At 38.6% G+C, this 25,761-nt stretch overlaps 1 protein-coding gene across 4 annotated transcripts in view; it reads right to left on the minus strand.

The window, feature by feature from the left end:
- Positions 1–25,761, minus strand: part of NIPBL (NIPBL cohesin loading factor) — a 218,838-nt gene that overhangs the window by 39,506 nt on the left and 153,571 nt on the right. For all 4 annotated transcript variants that reach the window (XM_019495976.2, XM_019495977.2, XM_014593996.3 and 1 more), the window contains 9 exons: positions 13,975–14,157; positions 9,442–9,645; positions 9,122–9,193; positions 8,933–9,022; positions 5,783–5,886; positions 3,650–3,736; positions 1,338–1,569; positions 544–695; positions 76–156 (listed from right to left, as the gene is read on the minus strand). In XM_019495976.2, the coding sequence (XP_019351521.1) occupies positions 76–156; positions 544–695; positions 1,338–1,569; positions 3,650–3,736; positions 5,783–5,886; positions 8,933–9,022; positions 9,122–9,193; positions 9,442–9,645; positions 13,975–14,157 (1,205 nt within the window). The remainder of the gene's footprint in view (positions 1–75; positions 157–543; positions 696–1,337; positions 1,570–3,649; positions 3,737–5,782; positions 5,887–8,932; positions 9,023–9,121; positions 9,194–9,441; positions 9,646–13,974; positions 14,158–25,761) is intronic.

Below are 25,761 nucleotides of genomic sequence, written 5' to 3' on the forward strand. Positions count from 1 at the left end.
TTTATATAAGCTTTATTTTTAAAACTCTAAGGAAGCCTAATCTTAAAATTTGTTCAGAGATTAAAAAGAACTTACTGCAGTCACTAGTTTGATGGCGCATAACTGGAGTTCACTGACATTTTCTACAAAAAAAGGTGTTATCCCCATTGATGATACCTGTCAACAGTAATAAATTACTATAAATATATATTCTTTCTGCTAAATTAATATTTTAAGCTATTTCCCAGGTAAATTCTATATTCCCCACTCTCTGAAGTTAAAGGACACATTTTATAATATTATTTTGAATTTTTAATCTTAATTTTATAAGTATAATAAAGATTTAATCAAATCAAATGTTTATTCTGTGTTTAAAGTTGGCTTATAAAATATGTAGTCCAGTTACTATTAATATTACATATTTTAAATCACTAACAACATAATTTAAATAATGAAGTGATTAAATAAATTGCATCAGGTTTACATTTAATGTTATTCCCTGAGACAGTCAAATATTCGAATCACAATACATTTTCAGAAGGAAATTCTTCCAGTTTAACTTGCCTGAAGAATAGTTGTATCAGTGAGGAGTTGTATCTCTAGCAACTCTGACAAACTGCTAACAATGTCACAAACTTTGTTATACAGCATCACAATAACCCTCTGTTTGTGGGTGGAACACTTGGCACGCTTTGCTTTTGAACTTAACACGCCTCCTAGAAAATAATAAAATACATACAATGCTTTATATTTTCCAGTTCTTCAGTTACTTTTCAGTCAATATTAGGAATAGAAGAGTTTTTAAAACGGCCCTTAAGAAACCAACTTTTTTCATGTTATTAACATAAATGCTAAAAAACAAAAATAATCTTGTTTAAAGGTATGAATTTGGAAAACAAGGATTTCCCACTGAAGATAATTTATTATAATAGTTGTAGATTTTAGAAACAAGATCTTTAAGGAGGTCCCGAAATTTAGAAAGTTATATGCATCATGTACGTGGTCAAGTGGTCTGATTTTCAAAAGTGTACAGTATCAAGCAGTTCTCCCTTAAATAAATGGAAGCTGACAAATATTCTGGGATTAAGAAAAGCAGACCCCTTAATTCATGGACATGACAAACACAGGTGCCAGCCTTAAACATAAAATATAAAAAACATCTTAGCCCAGATAGCTAATTTCTGTTATGTCAGTATTCATTGATAGTCCTTTGTTACTGCTTGGGTCACAGGAAGACGGGCTTTATCCACCCTGTTATTTTAAACTAAATTTGTCTTCCTCAAATCAGAAGCACCTGCTTTATGCCATACTAGAAAGGACTGACTCGGAACCTCTCATATTTGTATCATTATACTAACCACCATGAGGATCCACCCTGTAAACAGGATCATACTGAGGATAAAGTGTGTTCTGCAGATGAAATTTAGTGTACTGAATAACTCTTTCTATTACATCCTCAATATATACAGCTTTAGGCATATTGGGTGATGTCATAATGTTGATAGCTGTAAGGCAAGCATCAGCAGATTTTGTGACTCTCTCCATAATAAGATCTCTCCACAATCTTTCCTCATCTTCAGTGTCATTGTTCTACAAAAGGGGAAAAAAGAAAGTTTGAATGAACTATTTTTTAAAAAAAGAATGCATTTAGAAACAAAATTAAATTTGACTTTAATATTATATGGCAGATTACTTAACCTTACTAAAAAAAAACAAAAGCAAATTTATATTATTAAAAATATACTAAATGATGTATGATCTATATAATCAGAGTACTGTCCCAATTTTTTAAATGTATGTTCCATTTTGTTGATGAAAATTAGAATTAATATTGATAATGCCTCCCTAAATTACTGGTAGTGTTAGTGTGATGCTGTAAATATAACAGTCCAGGAATTATGCAAAAAGCAAGGATTTTTTTGAGCGATATATTTTATTGGACCAACTGTATAGTTGGAATAGAATTAGCCAAGATTCTGCACGCAAGACCTGATGACAAATGTCTTGCATTTGAAAGCTTTTCTAATTCATTCCCAACTATACAGTTGGTCCAATCAAATATATCACTCTGAGAAATCCTTGCCTCTTATTTAAATTAACCTAAGGTATCAAGGACAAAGTCACCTTGAGAGGCACAAAGTTTATTATTTCAAGGCTAATCTGGAAAGAGATTTCTCTATTCAGTAGCAAAGACTGGACTACCTCAAGGAAAAATTCTATTCCTGTATCTAGTAATTCCTCATTTTGGCTTTGACCAATTTATATTTTCACCACTAGATGGAACTCTAATGCAGAAAGACTTTTGCAAGCCACCTGGAAATCATGAGGATAATCTTGGCAGACAAGGTTCTTTGGGTGAATCTGATATCTTTTATTAGACCAACTTAAATAACTGGAAAACAATTTTTCAGCAAGCTTTTGGGTTCAAAAACATAATTAAAAGATATCAGATTCACCCAAAGGACCTTGTCTGCCTATGTCCTTAGACCAACATGGCTACAACCTACACCCCTGTAACTGAGGATAATCTTCGCTTTCTACCTTTTGAACCCTCTTTGAACACACAGAATTGAATAGGCTTAATATCAAATTTCTCTGATTCATCTATTTAGATTAAGTTCAAGACAGGGTATACACATAGGGTATAGCACAATGGTCCATAAACCTGACTGGGACCACTAGACCAGTGATTCTCTGCCACAGTGATGCAGCTCCCCAGGGTGTCAATAGACCCTTCCAAGGGTGACATGGTGCCTGACCCCTGTGCCAGGAAGTAAACAATTGCTTCTCCTCTGTCCCAGTATCAAGCACCTCAGCAAGCCACAGACAAGTGGTGCCTATAGCTGTTCCCCACATCCTGGCACCCGTGTACTCTGGCATGTGCAGGCAAGTATGCATATGTATGTAGGGTCACTGGGCTGTACTGCTTCCCCCCTGCACCTTCCTCACACACTCCTGATGTCAGCAGGAGGGGCTACAGTTCCACGTAGTGCTGGTTGCTGGTATTAGAAAGTCACTGGAGGAGCAGCCTTAGTGGCGGAAATAGCTCTTTGCTCTCAAAGAAGAGTGCAGACAGTAGAAAAGTAGGGTGCATTAGGGTGATGTCCTGCTCCCCACTAACCCACTAGTAGGTCAATAGGTTAATTTAAAAGTGAAGCTGTTGTAATGAAAATCTTGTGCTTATCTGTCTTAAACTGTAAAAGGAGAAAGAGAAATCTCACTCACCTTAGGAGGCAGAAAATATTTGCAAAAAAGCTTTGTTTTGTTCCTGGCATACTTAAAAGTTTTATTGACCTATACCAAAGTTATGCCAGTTACAAGTTATGCAGGTGTTAAGGAAACTCTCAGGTGACAGCAATACGTTAAAACTAAAACCAGTAAAAAGACAAATAAACCACTCTGATTCTTATACATATTTCATAAAAAAAGAACACAATATAAAAACAATGTAATTAAGCAAGTATTAGCTACTACTTATTGAACTGCATAAGAAAGATTTGGAAAATTACAACAACCCTTAAAATACGACACTTTATTAATTATATGTTGATTAAAGTAGAAGTCACTTACAATTATAAATGAGACTTTGGACTGTGAACAAACAAGATTAAAAATACCAGTAAAATTTCTAACATCGTAGCGATGCCAATGAACATGATTTGAAACTTACATGATTTAGTAACGTTGAAAGCTTTGAGCCATCTTGAATATTCTTTTCCAAGATGTTCAGGACTTTCACTGTTTTATCTGTTGACAGCTAAAATAGTAAAATAAGAAAACACACTTGTATAAATCAACTGAAAAAGTATGAACAAATTATCTGCAGATGGTACAGAAAAGTGTGGACATGGAAAACAGCATGCAAGATAATTCTGCTGTTAAAGGGCAAATCTGTAAGCACTTTGGGACAGGGACTGAGCCTAGATTTGTTCAGTTTTCAGCAGAATGAGTCCATGATATTAAGCTGATAAAGCTAAACATTAGGCAAAATATAATGCTAATAAAAAACAAGAACATTCTTTTAGCCTTCTTTTTTATACCACACAGGACAAGGTATTAGGAATATCTACGTAGTTTATCATTTGAGATGCAATTATTAAAAACCTGAACAAACCTTAGTATGAAATCAGTTTTAGAATACGAATTCACTGGATTTTTCTAAATGTAATTTCAAGCACCTGAGTTATATTTATGTTTAATTAGAACATTTCTCATAAAAATGTTCCAGATTATATTTTCCAACAAGTAAAACCATAGGATATATTATTCTGTGTATGGTACTAAAAATCAGAATTTACCAAAGCTAACTATTAACAATAAAACCTGTGTAGCTGGAGAAAGTCTTGCTTTGTCTAAATGTTAGGTTTACTGACAAACACAAATATAATTTCATCAGCTTTGGTGTACATGAGCTTTATTCTCAACCTATTATTAACCTCTGAAGAAGGATTATGATGAGCAAAAGTAGCCTTAAGAAGCCTACTAATATTCTATAAAACTTAATGCCATGAAATTAGAGGAGCATTCTGGGTCATGTAAGAACTGGAATTACTGGGACAACTGTAAAGAGTAAGATTTAGGGGAATGTAGATCTGAAAGGACTTTAAGGAGCACATGGCCACAGCTAAGTTTTGAAAGAGCCGCTGTTGTTGTCTGAGTGCATCTACACATGAAATTAAGGTGGAACAATAAACTCCAGTGCAGTCTGCACTAGAGTCAACTGCTCCCGGTGCAGTGCCTACACGTGTGCCTGAGACAGCAGTACTTTGAGCTAGGGCGGAGCAGCTCTGGACTGGCAGTGGGTCTGGGGGGTCAGCCCCAAACTCTGGGGTTGGGCAGTGGAGGGGCTGGCTGTGGCACAAGGGGGCTGAAGTGTGGGGCTAGGCGGCAGGCGGCCTCCACACTTTAGCACCCTTGTGCCCCAGACAGCCCATCACCCTCGACATGTGCATTTTAGTGCACATAAGTGCTCTGCTGTAAGACAGTATTGGGGGAGTACTATCTTATGGCAAAGTTAATTAATTTACTGTGCCCTCATACTGGCGCACATGTAGATGGTGATGCTTTACTGAGGAGCTAATTAGGATGCATTCTGTATGAAGCAGAAAGTGAGGCCTAGACAGACTTTTAGAGAAGCAAGGGCTGAGGCATGGGAATATCAGGGGAGAAGCACTCAGCCCAGAAAAGAGGGAGTTGGGAAGGGTGATAAACTGAGGAAAAGGTCAGAAAGGTGGCTACACAGAATCCTGGAAACAGGTTTCCATAGTAAAGAATCCAGAGGCTTCATAAGAAGTGATCCTGAAAGAGAGAAAGAGAGACATTTGGAAAAGGGCTGAGTTTGACAGCAGACTGCCCAGAGCCTTGGGTCTCTGGACCAGACACTCAGAATAGAAGAATGGAGGCCTTAAAAATCTGATATCCTGCATCAAATAGGACAAACCCTGAAAAACAGGAGGGCATGAAAAAGAAACCACAGGGTACTGGTAGCACAGATGCTGTGTTCCGCTCCTGGGCTGCACACTATTTACAATAAAAGGGATGCAAGGCTACTAATATTGGAGGAAGGGCAATCTGATGAGATGCTGGATGGAAGTCTACTATTTTCCTAATAAACAGTAGACTTGCTGTGAAAGAGACCTCTGACTGTGCCCTATCTAACTCACCACGACGCAGCACAACAATGAATACTCAAGACTAACACCCGAAACAAGGAGAACTGAGGCAGACATTACTGAAAATTTATAGAGGAATGCTTTTCATTTATTTCACATGAAACCCTTTTGTACATTTAAAAAGATCATACCTTGTCCATTATGCCCATTGCCTTAATTTTCGCAGATTCACTCCCCAGTTCATTAAGCTGATGTTTTCCTAGTAGCAACTCCTGTGGAATCTCATCATCATCACCTTTAAAAGATTGCATCACATTTTCTAAGGTTTGAAAACATGTAAGCAGTATTCTTCATTCATGATTTTTAAAAATATGTACCTAACATATGGCTACTAAAGAACTGACCTGGTTTTCCAATGTGTAGTGCCTAACAATTTGCATTAACTTACTAAAGCTGCTGCCACTTTAGTAGTATTTAAAAAATAGTTTACTTAGGTGCACAAATATGGATTTAAGAATCTAATTTAAAAATAATTTTATAAAAACTCTAGGCTTTTTAGGAAGGTATAAAATTTTTAAAAAGTGTAATAAAATAGCCAGTGATAATGAATAGGTTTATTTTACTTATCAGAGTACTGATTTACTTCAAACAAAGCAAAACTAAAGAAATACACGTATAATGCTACATTAAATGATTTAGAGAAAAATAAAATTAAAATTCAATAAGAAATTTCCAAATATTTAATTGTCTAAGGCTATAACTAAAGCTGAGCAGGAAAGAGTCTTCCCAATCCCCTGAGAATTTATAATTTTGAAAAACGTTACCGAAGCAAGACAAAAATATCAACTTATTGTGAGTCAGTAATGGGGGGGGGGGGGGGGAGGGGGGAAATGATCAGACCGGGCACCTCAAAACATCATAATTCAATTTTGACTTTTAAAACAGAAAATAGAAATGTTGCTTCACAAGTATTGAAATGTGAATGTTTAAAAAAATGCAAAACTTTCTAATCTGGAGCACTGGGATAAACTTTCTCTTTCCCAAATACCGTGTTTACTTGAATCCAAAACGAGGTTTGTTCTCACAGCATTGGGGGGTGGGGGGAATGACACCTCATCTTGGATTCAAGTACTGGCTCAGGGCAGACAGCAGTTCAGCTCCAGTTTTGGCCCCAGGCTCAGGGCTGAAGCAGAGCTGAGCCACTGCTGCCCCAGGCCAGAATGGCTTATTGGGAGAGCGCATGTGGCCAAGGGGAAAACTTGCAGCCCGCCGCTACATCTCTTGCCCCCTGTCCCTAATGCCTGCCCCCCATTACTCCCTGCCTGCCTCCCACAGCTGCCCCTCCCCCTCTTACCTTCTGCTCCAACTCTAGTCCCTCCTGCCCCAGCCCAGCTGGGTGCTACTACCATTTTTCCTTAGTGGGCTGGGTTGAGGCCCCTGCTGCTGACTGCCCCAGAGACAGAGAGCAGAGCTGTACCAGAAGACAGGTGTGTGGGGAGGAGGGGTACAGGTGGTAGGGGCCTGGGACAGGCAGAGGGACAGGGAGTGTGGGGGGAGGGCAGGCTTCAGGGGGCAACAGGAGATGTAGGGGCAAGTTGCAAGGGGGGCAGGAGGTGCAGGGCAGAATCAGGCATAGGGAGGCAAAGGGCAGGGGGGCAGGCACAGGCATAGAGGCAAGGGAGCTGGCAGAAGGGGGTGCATGTTAGCGAGAGTAAGGGGCAAGGGAGCAAGGGATGGGGGTCTGGCTCCTCACCTCTGCTGCTGCTTTCTCTGCTGCAGCAGTGCTGGGAGGCAAATTTAGGATGGTCTTCCACTAATAAGACTCTATACATGGAAAAATATCACAAATATATTATTTTCCATGTATACAATCCAACTAGTGGAGGAAGTTCTCCTAAATTTGAAGTCCTTTTGGATTTGGGTAAATATGGTAGGCTCCATTCCAATTAATTATTTTCAAAAATGAAAAATGATGGGAGAAAATTCCTAGTTATAATCCCTTCAGTAATCCCCAAACCTGCTAATTCTATTCACAGGCTGCAGAACTCGTAAGATGTATTTGTTTGCATAAAGATATGAACTGGAATAGACCTAGAACATTATCTACCACATAAATATGTCAATACTATAGTGGTACTGTAAAAAACAATTATGTACCAAATCTTGGGTTCAAGCCAGTTTCAAGCAGAGAGATTTCTGAGACAAATCTTACAAATTTCCAATCAGAGGTATTCTCTCAAAACAGTAGTTCCTTCCCTGGGGTGCCCCAAGAGCCTTTTAAAGGTACCACACAATTTTGGCACTGTTAGGGGTGAAAAAACCTACATATAATTCACAAGATAAACCCAGGGATTTAAAACAAGAATGCATAGTGTCAAAAACAGTGTGACCTGTTGTGTTCTTTCTGAGTTCTCTGCAACAGAATAATTGTTATATTTTTCTGTAATCAAAAAGTGAGTGAAAGCTAGCTAAGAGTTGCATTTTCTGAAGGGTGCCTTTCATCTAACAGTCCTAAACCAGTGGTATTCAATCATCAGACAGCAAAGCCATGTCACAGAGCCCACGGGGCTCCCTATGAGTGAAAATTTGGCAGCGGGGAGCAAGAGCAGCATCAATTGCTCCCAGAGCTACAAGAAGTAACACTGCCACTACTCTCCCACCACCAAATTTCTGGACCTCTGGGCAGCCCTGCAATCTGGATGATATGACTGTGCACTCCAGCTGGTGCTGGTATGTGGTCACATGACAGCCAGATCAGGTGCACAGGTTCATACCCATTGGCTGACCATGAATGTGGGATCCAGCCTGCAAACTGGCTCTGAGCTACTCATCCAGCCTGCAGGGTTAGAGAGGCCGAGTACCACTGTCCTAAACACTCTGAAATGACTTAAAATCCTCACTATTGTTGACCCATCCACACATGCTGTGTTACATAGCTGTCATCCACATAGGAACCTTATTTGCAGTGTGATGCCCCCAAAATGGGTAGCTGCTGGTAGCGGGGACTGAACCTGTGATCTATGGATCTAAAAGTACAGGTCCTCTACTGCCTGAGCTAATCAAGCACACCCTACCCATCTAGGGGCCATCACATACACAAACCTTCTTATGGTCCAGGCAGGATTATAATCCTTCTCACCCTAATAGGCAAGGATGTATCTGTTCCATGACTGCCCTGGGTCTTGCAAAGAACAATAATTGAAGGAAAAAGAGGAAACTTAACAAAGATGGCAATCAAAAAGAAGAAAGACTGTGACAAAGGTGCAAAGAAGGGATTCTGACAAAATACCACAATGCAAATTTTCTAAAAAACAGTAGTTGGCAGATTTTAGATACATTACCAAAGGCAGTAAAATCCATGTCTTCCAAATTTTCCAAAATATTTTCGATTGAAGCAGTAAACCGTTTAAAAGTTGAAGAATCCATCATTTCTGGTGGGACAAAAGCAAAGCTTATGTAGCTATGCTATATACAAAACATATCATAAAAACTGAAGAATGAAAACAAATGGAAACCTAAAAACTACTTACCTTCAGGGGTTAATTTAGGTTCATAGGCTTTCCTTTTCTTTTGCTTTTCTTTTTTCTTCATTTTTCTAGCCACTAATAAACAAATAAAGAGTTAACAAAGAAATACACAAATACTTTTGTTAAGTTTCTCAAAATGTACTGAAAAGGTGGATAAATACTTGTTTAAAATTAAATACATTGTTTAGACTGGCCTATTGACATCTGTTATGTTTATATTAGAAGAAGCATACACAATTTGTAATTATATTTAGACTACAACTTAACCTGTGGAGTAGTGAACTAGGAATTTGAAGGAAAATATTTTAACACAGATACGTTACCTTCACTGAGGCTAGGAGGAGGAGAATAATCATCCATGTCCGAGTCTTCTGGACTGCGATTGCGATAGCGGCTACCACCAGAAGTCCTTCGCCCTTCGTGATAATGACCACTCCTCCTATGATCACCTGAACTTCTTCTATCATGCTCTTCGTACTCCCAGGCTTTATCATCATCTCTGTCCTTTTTATGTCTTTTCCGAGAAGCTAGAAATAATGCGTGTTCTCATTGAGAATCATGAAGTTCCACATATTTTACTTGTGAGAATGGCTAGAAATTGTTACTATATTTACAAAAAGTAAGCAAAATTCTACTGTACAATTATTACATATGCAAGTTTTCACTATAGACCCATAATAATAAAATGTCGCACTTGAATTGTGGTTTTTTTAATAATTTTTTGAACAACATATCCATTCCTAAATTTGGCGAAGTTAGGTAACTAAATCCCATTTTTGAAAATGATCTAGGCATTTACAATTTTCCATCTTGAGAACTTCTCACAATACCTAATGTTGAAAAACAGTATCCTGCTAAGTGCCCTTTATTTCACCCGACTGGAGGAACCAATGTGTGTTTTTTTCTGAGAAATGAATCTCATGATGATTTAACTTCCTCAGAACTTTCTGGATCTAATTTGTTCACTTTACTAGCTTGCATGTATTTTTTCTGACTTGATGCATATAAGTTTGCTAAAGTTGTACCCTGGATATGCATGATTAGAATAAAAAGTTCTACAGGTAAAATTCTGCCTTTGGTTACATCAGTGTATACTGACTTTTTATCTTGTTTTCACTTACATTACTGAACTTGTAAGAATATATGCGCTAACAAGTAATTAATAAATAATTTTGCCAAAGCTACTCTGAGCCTGAAAGAGGCTAAGCAGAAATAGAAAAGAATACAATAAGTCACTCACTCACAGTTGTGTTAGCTCTGTAAGGCTAATGAGTGGAATGCAAGAACCTCCATACTGGAACAGGTTCCTGGTCCATTTAGTCCTACATACTGTCTAACAGTACCACTACCAGAGACTTCAGGGAAAAATGCAAAAATGCTGTGGTTTAAGTTGATTTAAACCTAAAGCACAAACTACTTTCTTAAGCAAGAATGCTGAAATATTATCACACGGTGTATGAAAAAAACAGTTTTGAAGTTCTTACTGTTTAAATTCACTGAATGATTTTGTTCACCTTTAACAACACTGAGAACAGTCTATCTCCTCTACATCATTCATTCTTTCATGCACTTTTTATCATACCCCTGCTAATGCAGCTACTTTGTAAGGAGAATCCCCTTTTTTCTTTCTCCTAATAGACTTTTTCCACATTGTTGACCAATCTTTTCAGTTTTTTTCTGAACCATCGTTAGATCTGCAATACCTTTTTTTTTTTTTTAACGGATTAACTGGAACCATAGATGGTATTCTTAGAAAAAGCTATACCACTGCTTTACATAGCTTTCTTGGTATAAATCTTCTTATTGCTTATGCAACTTACCTTATTGTAGGGCCAGTCCGGGTTTTGGGACTGGGTCACGCTGCACAGGGGCAGGGCACATTACATGCAGTGCACAGGGCCAGGGTTGGTTTAGTGTTAGGATAGGCCTTGTGTGCTGCATCCACAGACCCTGATAAGTTTAACACCTAAGATTTAGTTAATTTAGATCTCTGGAGTTCTTTGGTTCTCTCTCTCTCACTAACAAATAATGTTGTATCAATTATTATAATTTTGTTACTTTATTAATTACCTATTGCTCTCTGTTCCAGATTATCAATATAATAAACAATAAGCCTTGTAATATGGAACCTTAAGGCAAGTTACTTTTAACCCTACGCCTTAAGGAAGATTAATAGTCACATGACATGCCTTAAGGTTCCATATTCCATGACCCAACTAGGAGTTATTAGTGTCTTAAAGAAGGGGACAAAATACTGCTTGGGTTTCCACTGGGAGGTAAAACCCTGGCCAATCTGGTATTTTATACGCTCAAAAGTGTTCCTTTTGAATCCCAGAGACAGTCCTTATTTATACAAGACTTTTGCATAACCTTTTAAGTCGATTATGTGAAGCTTGACCACTAGCTCAATTTCTCTCAATACTTAAGGAATTTTAAACACCACCTAAGATTTGCATCTAATTGAGATTCATGGAAAGTTGTGAAGTAGAAAGGCTCCAAACTTTTAAAAATGGTTATTTTGTATGAGCTACCTTTGCATTTTTGGAAGAATAATAGGAACACTTCCCAGGTAGTACTTTATTTATGACTGTACTAAGTAGATAATCAAGGAAAATTGATCTGCTGGAGAAAGAGGTATTATTTTTAAACACTTATTTAAAAATATGTCCCACAATTCAAGAACTGAACTCATGGACTACCAGGAATACAAAGCAATACAGATATTACTGGAACCAAGGAACCATGCCTTCTGGTAGCTTACAGAAGTTTTCTGACACTGACAGTTCACCTGATATCAGGTTAAAACTAATTACCCACCTTGCCTGTCCTCCCAATTCAAAATGGATTTCAGTGGTTGCCATCTTGAAAACTGTTTAGCTAGAAGTAATTATAGAAGAGGCAGACCTAGAATACATGGGTCTGAAAATACTCTTAAAAAGGAGTTCATGAATTCCCATTTCTTGTTTTATTGTATATCTAATCAGGAACATTAGGAGAGATTTTCAGCTTTAAATTCTGCATGTCGTGACACAATGGCAGATGCTTGGGCTGCTAAAGTCCAGACAACTGACTGATCCATCTAACCACCTCTACATGAACCTATTGGTCTCTGCCTCCAAAACTCCAGGAAAATAGGGGAACATTTTGCAGTCCAGATTGTCAGACATGCTGTTGTTGTAAGAAATGTATAAACTCAGTTTTAGATGTTATATAGCAAGACTGTCCAACACTAGGCCTTGGAAATGAATTATATATTTACTCAAATACAAGAAAGGTTTCCTGTGTCCTGTCTGGGTCTCTGCCCTCCGCCCCAAACAGCATGGTAGGGGAGGAGAGGAGTCCCTCATCTAATATTCACATACATGCAAGTAAACTGTCTCTCATTAAACTGCTGCCAAAAGCAGCGTGTACTCAGTAATGGACGCCAACTATGAAGTTGATTAAATATAGCTAACACTGAGCATGACTATAAAACACATGGCCCATATGTGGTAAACATACCACAGGGAACCTACCACAAGGATAGTTTACTGTAGCCCATCTAAAAAAGTTGCATGGTGATACCCATCATACACAGCCTCCCGCAGGGCTGACTTTTTCAAGTCCTAGTGCGCCATTACACTGAATACATTTTACTTCCTCTTCACTCCCACAGCACAACTGCACCTTTCTTTCACATTTCCAATGATTCCTGATTCTTCATTAGCCTTCAATGTCTGGCAAACATTACCAAATGGGAAGCCAAACAGTTTGCCCAGAATCCCTGTCACCCCCACTCTCAGCCTGGAGCATGTTAGTAATATGGCCCCACCCTCCATGAGGTTGCTGGACCAGGTTGTCCTGTGCCTCACTGCCATATGCATTTTTGGTGGATCCTAGGAGTCAGAACAAAAACACCTGGTTCCTGTCATGAATAGGTAACTAATTAGCACATGGATCCTCTGTGGGGGGTATCTGGAGTACATACACATACTGAGCAGTCTTGAGCTATGGGGTCACCATAAACACTGCTGACTCTGCTGGGACCCAGCCCAGTGAACTATATGATAAATCATGAGCCTTGAGCCTTTTGTCTTTGAACTAATCATTCATGGTTTATATTATATATAAATTGGTGAAAAGGGTTGTCTAAAATTGTGACAGGATGAGCTAAGCTTATGGGTAGCTATAGTAATTTTATGCAAATTACTAGAGATATTTTTATTTCAAGGTCAGTGTTTTCAAATTGCCCCTCACTTACATGTACTCAGGGAGAGCAGGATCTGACAGTAAGGAAGAGGGGGAAAGGCTGCAGGAGCAGGAAGTTGGGTGATGGCAGATGGCAAAGGGGTCACCTGATCCCCCAGATTTAATTTTTCCTGCTGTAGCAGTGGAAGGGGAACAAATTCAAAGCATCCCTACAATAATTAGATTCTATATCTTGAAAATTACAACAAATTTATAAATTTCCATTATAGAACCCAATTATTGGGGGCTGCCTGATATTCAAGGAAATATGGTATGCATATAAGTTAATCAAGGTGACTAATTAGGTGCATACATAATTAAATTATTTTTACAATACTGTTTGCATAGAATGTTAATCATGTAGTTTCTAAACTTTTTGTTTTTTCTTTACTCTAATTCTCATGCAATACAATTAGAAAACTTAGCACATGTGTGGGGAGAAGCCTAGATAGCTGCCTATTATATTTGACTTCTAAACAGAGACTTCATAATTTTTCTTTTAAAAAAGTTATCAGGACTTCAAAGTTACCTTGTTTCAATATTATTTAGACTAGCTAGCTAAGAAATCTGTTGGCAAGAACAAAGTGTTACCCTTCTTAGCAGTAATAATAGAACAATGTATTACTTACATTCAAAAGCTTCTTCACTGTCATTGTCTTCATCAGAACTGATTTCAGCATATTTTGGTTTTTCATTAACTGTGCTACGCTTGCGTTTGTTCATTTTCACACGTTCACAAAGTGGCATGGTGGATTCAATTTCTGCCAGGAGCTCAGGAGGCAACTCCTTTAACACTGACTGATCTATGCTACCTATTAATGAAGATCAAGAAGAGTAAATGTACATGAGAAGATAACAGTGAGGCCCCAAATTGCAGTCCTTTTCCAGGACAAATTATAAACAGAATACCCATTTAATATTCAACACCTGAATATAGCTGAAAGTACTTGATAGTACCTGTTTAGTTTTACATTTTGTCCATGATGCAAATTAAAATTAACATTTTATTTTTTTATACATCACCTTTAACATAATAAAAAATTTACCAGTATACAAGCAATACAAATTCAGCCAGTGACTTCCCTTTGTAAAAAAAGATTCTTTCTATTCCCATCACCTAATTCAGTCTTACTTTGGTTGAAACTCAGTATTTCCAGTCATATTAAAAAAAAAATAAAAAAAATCAACACAGATTTAAACATGGATCATCAGAATAATTTCTCTTTATTCTGCAATATAATTTTATGCCAGTTCAGACAAGAGGACTACTACTCTGAATCAGTAGGTAGGGGAAAGAACAATCAAAATCTCTACTGTTGTTTCCTTAAATGAGGGGGAAAGAGGTTTTGACCCTCTTCAATTGTTTCCCATCTACACAGTTTGAAAATAAAATCTTCTGCAGATATTACAAATTTCATTTTTATTCATTTATCTCGTCACTTACATTTTATTTATTTATTTTTCACAAAGATTCTAACACAAGTTCATAATTTTCTGCAAATATTTTTTTTTCAGTAGCAGACTATGTAGCAACATATTGTTATCAGGCTCACATTCTGGTCACTTTTCTTTTTTTTGCCTATAATGATTATATCACCTGCTGGCATTTTTCTAGTAGGAGCCAAATGTACAACTCTGAAGGTCAGCCACACTGACAGTTAAAGAGTAATTTTTATTCTTTAGAATGCTAAAGATCGTCACAGCAGATATTGATCGTTTTCCACAAAAAGGTAACTACCGTAGCCATTCTGTTTTACTCCTGTACGAATAGAACATGATTCCATAGTGAGAAGACTTGTTTTGAAGAATATTAAAGACTTATTTTATATAAATACACACACACCTAAAAGAAACCAGCTTCCGGGGATTACAAATATTCTAACAACATACACAACATTCGGACAGTTAGTAGTTTTAAAATGTACTTCACAAACTGTCCATCTCCCAATTAAAAAAAACATTTTTCTTTAATGGCTTATATTTCTTAGAAAGGAATCTAGAAAATAGATTTTGATCACCACAACTTCAATAAATTAAAAAATACATATTTAGAAAAATGCTGGCCAGTATTTCTAACTGGCCTCCTCCATTCCCTACATCTGAAGATGGCAGCTATAAACAGTGATGTCAAGTAGCAGCAAACTTTGCTTGTGTTCTGAAGTCCTTCAATATTTTGAGTTATTCATTTTATGGAAATGACTGTTTTACCAGTATTTTATTTCAAATCTCTTTAAGATTCTTCTTCTTGCGTCTCTACTCCACATTTGACCATTTTGTTACACATGCTTGTGCTAGTTTATTGTACTTTGTAAGGTCTTTCATTGTACCCCATCTGCTACGGGGGTCAGAGCACAAGGATTCACGTCGTAATCCATCAAGTACTACCTGGCAATACCTGCGAATTCTTCATGGAAATATTTGTATAGTGAAACTGATAGCAAGACAGATATTCTGTTTTTTTAAAAGAACATGTAGAACATGGTTTATATTGTTACAGTGAGAGATTTTCCCCACAACATGTTATTTGTTTAGAACTTAAGTACTTGACTAAAACGCTCATTTAAGGCACACTCCTTGCCTTAAAGGGTTATAGGTCCTGACCCTGTGGCTGCCTGCAAAAGTTTAAAAAAAAACCCCTAAAACCACACTTTACCAGAAGCAGCAGTGCATTATTTTGACACAGCTCTGCAGCATTTGTACAGATCAGGAGCTTCAGCAGGGCTTTTTAGTACTTTTATCTAATAGCTGATTCAATAAGCTATCAAATAAAAGTGCCAAAAAAAGCCCTACTGAAGCATCCAATCTATACAGACGTTGGGCAAACCAGGTCCAACTACTGCAATGCCTCTTCTGGGCATGCATTGGGCTCAGTGTCAGGTTTTGGGGAGTTTTTTTGTCTGTAAGATTTCTAGACATGTAAAAAACTTTATAACATCTGTGTAACATTCTTAAAAAGAAAAAAAAAATGGGTGGGGTGGAGGGGAAGAGAAGGGGATTAACATTTTTACTCTGGCCCCGTTTTGGGGGATGACCATCTCCCTTGAGAAGGCAGATGCTAAATCTTCAGAAGTAAATCAATCCACCCAGCATAATCTTAACATTAAAATTAAAAAACAACTAAAAAAGGTTTAAATTTTTCAGTTTAAAATGTCAACTTCCATTTCCTTCTTAACTATTCAGATTTCAAATCTTTTGCAATATTCCAGTTTAATTCTTGAATAGACGGGTCAACCAGGTTAAATTATGCTAGAATACAAGTTTAATTCCCCATTTTTATTAAAAAACAAAAAAATGTTCAGGCCTTTATTCAGTATAAAGCAGGGAAAAAAAGACAAGGACTTTAAAAGAAAAAACCTATAAAAGAGAGAGAGAGAAAGTGGATTACATCTTCTGCAGTATTTCATTCATTTTGGAATATGAACCACCATGTGCAGATGACAATTCAAGCAACTTCATCACAGTCTGCTAGCAACCCAGGCGAAATACAGTATTCTGTATTAAAAAGGTGAAAGATACTACATGCTCCAGATGCCTGGGATATGCTTTACTGATGTTCTGAGGTAAATTACAAATGGGTATATCACTTGAATGCAAATGGAAATGTTTTCTTGAGGTAGATCATTACTGTTCAGGAGTCCAGAACAGCCTCAATAAACTTTACTGTTTCTGCTTGGGTCAATGCTGAGTTGACCTTATTTATTTTAGTCCAAGTTGGTAAAACAAAAGAAGAATCTTACACCTTACACTACCCCGCAAAAAAATGAGTCATCTAAATACAGGATCATTTGGATTCCCATCTTCCTGAAGGAAGCAGCACTATTATAAGGCACTTCATAAACACACATGGAGCTGCCAACAGGCCAAATGGAAAAAGTATCCTGCGCTGGTAATGGTAGTCTCACTAGGAACCTTAGATACTGACATCATCCAGGAGTCATGTAGATTGCAATGTGAAAACAGATTTAGAAGCCAATGAAAAGCAGTAAAACCAATTATATGGATATGGTGATGGAATGGTAAGGGATCCCATACTGAATTTAAACTCTGGAAATTAGTTTAGTGTTTATCTGTTTTAGCTATCAATGTCTTCCTCTTTGTTTGAGAATGAGAAAATATCACAAGTAAAACTATTCGCACCTCAGTAAAAGTCATCTTCCACTGAAGTGTGAGAAATGCTTGAACTTTATGACATAATCATGCTTTCCAAAAATGAGTTTACTAATAGACATGAAGACGGTGTTTGAGGGTAGGGAAGGAAGCAGAACTGCATGGCACATCTACCGTTTCTAAAGCTATCGCTAGGTGGGGTCAACATGCTCCAAGAAAAGACAAAAATAGTATATGCAGTACCCATCTAAAGAGGATGGGACAGAAAGATAAATACAGATAAGTAGTCTGCTGTCAAACAAGCAGACACACCTGCTACCTATTAGTTAAATGTGGCTAATAAGCAGAGATCCTGGTTTTCTCTGATAAAAAAAATTCAAAATTCTCTGATTAAAAAGAAATCCAAAAATATATATAGTGGCATTTTGTTTTAATTACAGAAAAGTGTGGATTTTGGAGGGGTTTTTAAAGCAGAGAATTTTGGAATTTTTTTTTATCAGAGAAAACCAGGATCCCTGCTAATAAGATAAACCACCAATGGATGTAATCAATGAATCTCTCGGAAGGCTCAATCTTACATTGCTTCTATTAAGGAGCAGGTGTATAAATGTCTAAAGACCTCAGGGTTACCCCTTGAGTCCTTACGAACACAATGCTTTAAATGTCTCAAGACAGAACACATTACAATCCCAAAAGGAAGGTCCTTAATTGATTGCTATTTGTATTTTCTTAGGCACTGCAAAGGAAATAAACTTGATTTCTATGCATAGTTAAAAAAGTCATATAACTGGAGGTTGTGCCTGCTGCATTCAGAGGTACAACCTGCATTCAGAGTTACTGCATTCAGTCACAACCTGACCCACAGCAATGACACACTTGTAGTCCCTATTTACGTTCCATGGCACTAATGTTTTTTGTTATTCATGTTCCAATTAATAGTTATTTTGCAATCCTCATTTGCAAGTCAAGGGGAAATTTTTTCCTGCTATACTTCTAATTTCTTAGCAGTCTTCCCCAACAGTTTAGCAAGCAAAACAATTTGGGACACAACTGTGAAAAACATTGAGAAGTCTGAGAGATTTGCCATGAACTAGATTCATAGATGTTAGGGTCGGAAGGGACCTCAATAGATCATCGAGTCCGACCCCCTGCATAAGCAGGAAAGTGTGCTGGGTCTAGATGACCCCAGCTGGATGCTCATCTAACCTCCTCTTGAAGACCCCCAGGGTAGGGGAGAGCACCACCTCCCTTGGGAGCCCGTTCCAGACCTTGGCCACTCGAACTGTGAAGAAGTTCCTCCTAATGTCCAATCTAAATCTGCTCTCTGCTAGCTTGTGGCCATTATTTCTTGTAACCCCTGGGGGCACCTTGGTGAATAAATCCTCACCAATACCCTTCTGTGCCCCCGTGATGAACTTAAAGGCGGCCACAAGGTCGCCTCTCAACCTTCTCTTGCGGAGGCTGAAAAGATCCAGTTTCTCTAGTCTCTCCTCGTAGGGCTTGGTCTGCAGGCCCTTAACCATACGAGTGGCCCTTCTCTGGACCCTCTCCAGGTTATCCGCATCCTTCTTGAATTGCGGTGCCCAGAATTGCATGCAGTACTCCAACTGCGATCTGACCAGCGCCCGATAGAGGGGAAGTATCACCTCCTTGGACCTATTCGTCATGCATCTGCTGATGCACGATAAAGTGCCATTGGCTTTTTTGATGGCTTCGTCACACTGCCGACTCATGTTCATCTTGGAGTCCACTAGGACTCCGAGATCCCTTTCCACTTCCGTACCACCCAGCAGGTCATTCCCTAGGCTGTAGGTGTGCTGGACATTTTTCCTCCCTAGGTGCAGCACTTTGCATTTCTCCTTGTTGAACTGCATCCTGTTGTTTTCTGCCCACTTGTCCAACCTGTCCAGGTCTGCCTGCAGCTGTTCCCTGCCCTCCAGCGTGTCTACATCTCCCCATAGCTTTGTGTCATCTGCAAACTTGAACAGAGTACATTTCACTCCCTCGTTCAAGTCACTGATGAAGACATTAAAGAGTATTGGTCCAAGGACCGAACCCTGCGGGACCCCACTGCCAACACCCTTCCAGGTCGAAACCGACCCAATCCACCACGACTCTCTGGGTGCGACCCTCCAGCCAATTCGCCACCCACCAGACTGTGTAGTCATCTAAGTCACATCCTCTTAACTTGTTCACCAGTATGGGGTGGGATACCGTATCGAAGGCCTTCCTGAAGTCTAAGTATACGACATCCACCCCTCCTCCTGTGTCCAGGCGTTTTGTAACCTGGTCATAAAAAGAAACTAGATTGGTCAGGCACGATCTGCCCGCCACAAACCCGTGCTGATTTCCCCTCAGCATAATTTGTCCTGCCGGGCTCTCACAAATGTGAGCCTTGATAATTTTTTCAAAGACTTTGCCAAGGATGGAGGTGAGACTGACTGGCCTATAGTTGCCCGGGTCCTCCTTCCTCCCCTTTTTGAAAATGGGGACCACGTTGGCCCTTTTCCAGTCCTCCGGGACTTGGCCCATGCACCACGAGCTTTCAAATATTCCCGCCAGTGGCTCTGCAATGACTAGCTTGACAAATCTCTAAAGCAGATGCAATTTTCCTTTTCAGGTGCTAGAATGCCTCCCATTATCTGCAGTGGATGCCACCTCATCAGGAAAGGAGAAAACAAATGAGAGCAGAGAAGAGTCAGTAAGGTGACCCATTTTTGGCCCTCACAACAACATTTACTGATGAAGAATTTAAAGCACTTGAAGAAGTATAATTAGATATTTCTGCCCCTAGAAAGACGATCAGAACCGGGGCACATCAAAATCTCCAACAAAAAGATAGCTAGACAAGATTCTGTTTCCTCTTTGTTCTTTGAGACTGATTTACACAGCATGTATAGACATTCACACACACAGAAAAAACTATCCTGGAAGTGATTTAACCCTAGGTTGTTACCAAGTTATTTTTCTCCTGGAATAGCCATTTTTTGGGAGAAAAAGCCTGAACATCTATAATGGTTTCTCTTGGGAGAGTTGGAACTCTTCCAGGAGAAACAATGGCTGTAAACAGTCACAGATATCAATCCATGACATGCCCTTGACCAAAAGCATATACACACACATATACAGGTTTCCCTTGCTTTATGCGGGTTCTGTACGTGCAAATTCGCTCTTATGCAATGACCCTTTTTATACCAAAAATTTGTTATATGCAAGGTAAATTCACTCTCATGAGATTGGTGTGGTGGAAGCCTGCAGTCAGCTGCTTTGTGCAGTGCATTGTGGGAGTGACGCGCACCAAAATAGTCTCCTGTGTCATCTGTGCTCCTCGCTCATTGTCTGCGACATGTTTCTAGTTGCCATCCCCATTATGGCTTCTAAGCATCCTGCTAACTTATCTCCTATCCCTCTCTGCTGTTGGTGAGTACCAAAATTGTCTTGCAGAAGTGGTAGAAATAGATTTGGGGGTCAGTACAGTTGAGGTCTTGGAACATATCCCTATTTGTTACTTTGTAAAGTGGGTTCCCTTTATGCGTAGTTTTCCAGGAACGCATGTACAACAAAGCAAGGGAAACCTGTGTGTGTGTGTGTGTGTGCGTGCATCTATCTAGATGCACGCACGCACGCACACACACACACACACACACACACACACACACACACACACACACACACACACACACCACTAGATATTAAACCGCCTCACACACAGGGCAATTCTTAAACATAAAGGATTTATGATCAGACAACAAGTAGTTACCTCTTGTGTAACAGAAAACATATAAAATATAATCTTCTCTGTAAAAATTCCTAACACTTTTCTAAACTAAATACCTACTATTTGAAAGAGGGCTGCACAAAATATGAAGCAGGGCATGTTAATATTATAGGCAGCAAAAAGGAAACAATAATTAGTGGGATTGGCTTCACCTTCTACACAGCTGGCTAGAGACATGAGGATGGTTAAGAAAAAGAGGCCAGCCTCTACAGACATATCTGGTCAAATCTGTATCAAATATCCCGAGTAAAATACGTACAAGGTCAAGCAGATGAGGTGTCTATTTAGAATTAGAAGTCAATTAGATTTTAAGTTGATGAAATCCCTTTAACTTATTATCTTTTTCCATTTCTGTGCACTATTTATAAAAACCAAAAATAAGTTAAATGAAGCATCATACTTTAACTGACATAGTTTACCAATTATATTTTACATATTAATTGGTGGAGCTTTTTGTATAGATTGGATTTTTAGTTGAAGCTGTCTTTAGAGCTTTTTCTCCAGAAAAGATTGTGTTCTATGCCAGCCTTCATACAACCTTTCTAGTATTCCACACATATCACATTACTTAAAATTGAAGTACAAAAATATTATTGTAATTATAAAATATTACATATTTAGGTAATGCCTAGATATTATGACTGTTTATATGCAACTATTACCTTACACAAAAGACAAAGAAAATTCTATGTTAAAATGCATCACATTTCCACTTCTTAAAATAAAAATAGTGTAGCATTTGGAACAATTCATTAGAAGATGCCTGTACAATCCTATAATAGCTAGTAAATCCTATTATAATTCTTTTACCCCTTGATGGGATTAAAGTATAATTCCATTTTGCAGTATGAACAGGATTTATTTTATGAAACAACGAATAACTCAAAATATTTAAAGACTGGAGAGCACAAGAGAAGTTTGCTGCTATTTGACTTTACTGTTGTGTTGATCCTCGGAATTAAATATAAACTTGTCAGTTGACATTATTCTAAGAATTATTCTCACAGCACTTAGACTTTTTTCTGTTGTACAATAAGACAGAGGAGTGCAGATTCCTGCTCACACTGTGGTCGCTGCTCAGAGAGGGAGGCTGGAAAGGGACCAACATGACAAAGGTAACAGAGAAGAACATTGGGAAAACAGTGTTTAAAACATCCCTTACATGACTAAAAGTCACTGTTTAGGGTATATTCTCCAAGTAATAGAAGGTAGAAAAGGGACACAACCCCCATGCCTATAACCCTCCTGGCCTGCACTATCCTAACACTTCCTCCTCACATTCCCCAACTGATCCATAATCCTCATCTCTGTTCACTAAAAATTCTCTTTCCTATGTTTCCACACATTTCCATTCTTCAGCAAATGAAGAATCATAATTGAATCATAGTTCTATTATCCTCTCTACTGCTTTTATTACTATGAACATCTTTTATGATTACTGCTAATTTCCTCAAGAATGGTCTAAAAATAATATCAGAGTCTACATGTGGCTTTTATGACACTGTTTATATTCTTAAAAACAGAAATTTTCATCTAAAGGCAAAACTGCCAAAAAAAAAACTCCTAAGGAATGTGGGCAAAGGATATACAAAGAGAGGGTCTGAACTCATGGCATGTCAGTGTTGTTCAGATTCAGGCCACGTACAGACATTCAGTTTTTACATTCAGTTGCTGCTCTCCCAGTAGAAACCATAAGTTTACAGATGTTCAGGATTTTTCTCCAAGAGCAAAAATGGCCACTCTGGGAGAAAAATAACCCAAGACAAACCATGGTTTAATTGCTTCCAGGAGAAGTTCTCCTGAGACAGTGAATGCCTGTACATGTTTCCTTCTGAGATGAACTGCAGAAGTCTTCCAGAAACTCAAGCTGCTTTGATCCTCGCCCTACCTCCAGGGAGACAGTGCATCACTTGGACTCGAGCCTACAGCTTCAGCAGCACATGACCTGTCTCAATCCCCAGTGTGCTGCAGGGAGGCACAGGCTGACCCTGAGCAGTCTGGATCAGCCAATAAGGGCTGTCCTGTGCACTGCACTGCACTGCAGCCACCTGTCTCCAGGTAGATGGAGGGAGCCTGCAGAATACAATTAGATGTGTGCACAGGGATGCCAGGCCATGCAGCATCAGCACAGTATCAGTTCTCTGTTCTCAGGGGATCACCATTCAAATATCTGTTCAAGGTTCTTACTACGGTTTTTCTAGCAGGAAAATAAACACAGGAGAATTCTCTCAGATCATTTGAACATGTGTATGCAGCCTCAGTGACCATGGCATGTAACCTTTAGCCACCTAATTACTATGTCTGGAGACCCTTTTCTAAAGTCCTACACTTACCACACAGACAATTCAATCTCTCTGGTTTGTTCAGTCCCAGTTTCAACTTTAAGGGTTGTAACTTTTTTAATATCACTTCCCCAAGAGTCAGTGGGTGCAATTTTGAGGTATACAGATAGACTACACAATGGAGAATATTGACGGTCTAATTTGAAATGCAAATTTTACTGTGCAAGGAACACTTAGCATATCAACAGTTAGAAACTGAAAAATGAAAAAGTAGCAATTTAAAAGCAAACAAAAATTCTATCCAGCTTGTATTATATCTACTGGTAACATTCTAACTGGATACGGACAGAATCAAGTCCAAAGTTTCAAGTCAACAGATTAAAGCTTTCTGAAATGAAAAGAAGCCATCTAAAACAGACTGAAAATACTGATTAGTTACTGGAGAGCCAGAAAATAATATTTACCACTGGCAAGTAGGAGACTTTCTTCTGGTCAATTTCAGCTGAAGGTAAACTTTCACTAAAAAAATAGGTATAATTCTTCAAATAGCTAAGGAAAGCAACAGCACACACAAGTATATTCCTAAATAAACACTAACACTTATAAATTGCAAAGAATCTTTCAAGTAAAACCCAGTGAAGTCCTGTCTTCCTGAATTTAAAAACACACTTGCATCTACTGCTCATACTTTAATCAACTTCTGACTAACAGATACCTAACAAGTTTTTCAGACCATGAACCAATGAACACATGCTAGAAGAAAGTAGGCTATTTTTTTGTTTTTATGCCAAGTACACACACACACACACACACACACTTTATCACTGAATACTATAAATTTATGTACTTGTATTTCAAGCACAAACTGGAAAAAAAATTAATACAATTTCTGCACTTTCAAATACATCACATTTAACCAAATTATTCTAGCAATGTTACTTTGAATACGTATAAATTTAAACTTGCAACCTTAACTTCCTTAATTATTTGTGAATTTGCTTAAATTCCCACTCTGACACTCCCTCCTTGTTAAGCTTTTGCTAGATTCCACACAAGCTACCAGCTGAGGATCTTATCCATCAAATGCAACACTGAACAGGACATTACTTGAAAGGTCTTTTAAATTTTTAATATCACAGACTTCAAACATACGGTAATTTTGGAAAGTTTTATGCCAGTCATCCTCCACAGAAGACATCCCTCCCTATTGGATTCTTTACTTCTAGAAAGAGAGAATGTGCATGGAACACATCCAGCTGTCTTTCTAGTCCAGGGCTGGGGTTGGGAAGATGTGATCACCAAACCCACATTAAGGGAGAGGGAAGGAGGATTACAGAATTTTATTAAAAGTAGGATGTCTTGTTCTGAGAAACCCGTTCAGCTTATATTGAAGACAAGGTCTGAAAACAATTTTTTGTTAACAGTGATCAATAGTTACAAACTCTAACCAGTAGTTTCCTTCTCTGGTATCTTTTATAGCTTCTATGAAATCCCTACTAGAAGTATAACCCCCTTGATTAGCTTAACAGGGTGCATCCTGACAAGCATGCATGTGCTGAGGTGCATGTTTTGCACAGGACAAACAGCAGTGGCATAGTTGTGCCACTGCTATTTCTCCCTGGGCATGACCCTGTACGTACGCTCCGGTGTGTGGCAAAGTAATCAGGGTAGGGTAGAGTAGGGGACCTGGGGTCCTGGGGGCCTCCCAGGGCAGCAGTGGCACCAACTTGGCCACTTGAATCCTGGACAGCAGCTAGAGTGTGGTTCTGGCCAAGCAGGTTGCCATGTGCGTCACGCTACTTCTTTTAGGGGTGGGTTTTGTGGGGGTTTTTTTACACTGGAATCTCTGGTGTCAAAAGAAACTGTTGTGCTGCCAATTAGCAGCACAGCAAATGGGTGCACATGTGCTATGTGTGGTTTGAGGTGCCGCAAACAGCACGTGCACATGAGTCATAATACACCCACAGAGTATATGTATTTGGAAAATGCTCACTCAGAAGTTACTTTGTCTTTAAACATCAGACTATAAATTCTGACAAGAATCCTGGACAAGTGAAAAATGTTTACATTTCAGATGCTCACACAGTTCTGAACTTCCAGCAGGAATCTCCACAAAAGTACAGAAATTAAATATAAGCAGAGAGAGCTGGAAACTCTTTTCTTAAAGAACTCAGTTAATTTCCTTGCACAACAGCCATTTTTCCTCTTAAGCCAGTTGTACCAATATAGTTGGCAAATTCTCGGCATCT

This window comes from Alligator mississippiensis, chromosome 3 (assembly GCF_030867095.1).
Source record: "Alligator mississippiensis isolate rAllMis1 chromosome 3, rAllMis1, whole genome shotgun sequence".
Classification (NCBI taxonomy): domain Eukaryota; kingdom Metazoa; phylum Chordata; order Crocodylia; family Alligatoridae; genus Alligator; species Alligator mississippiensis.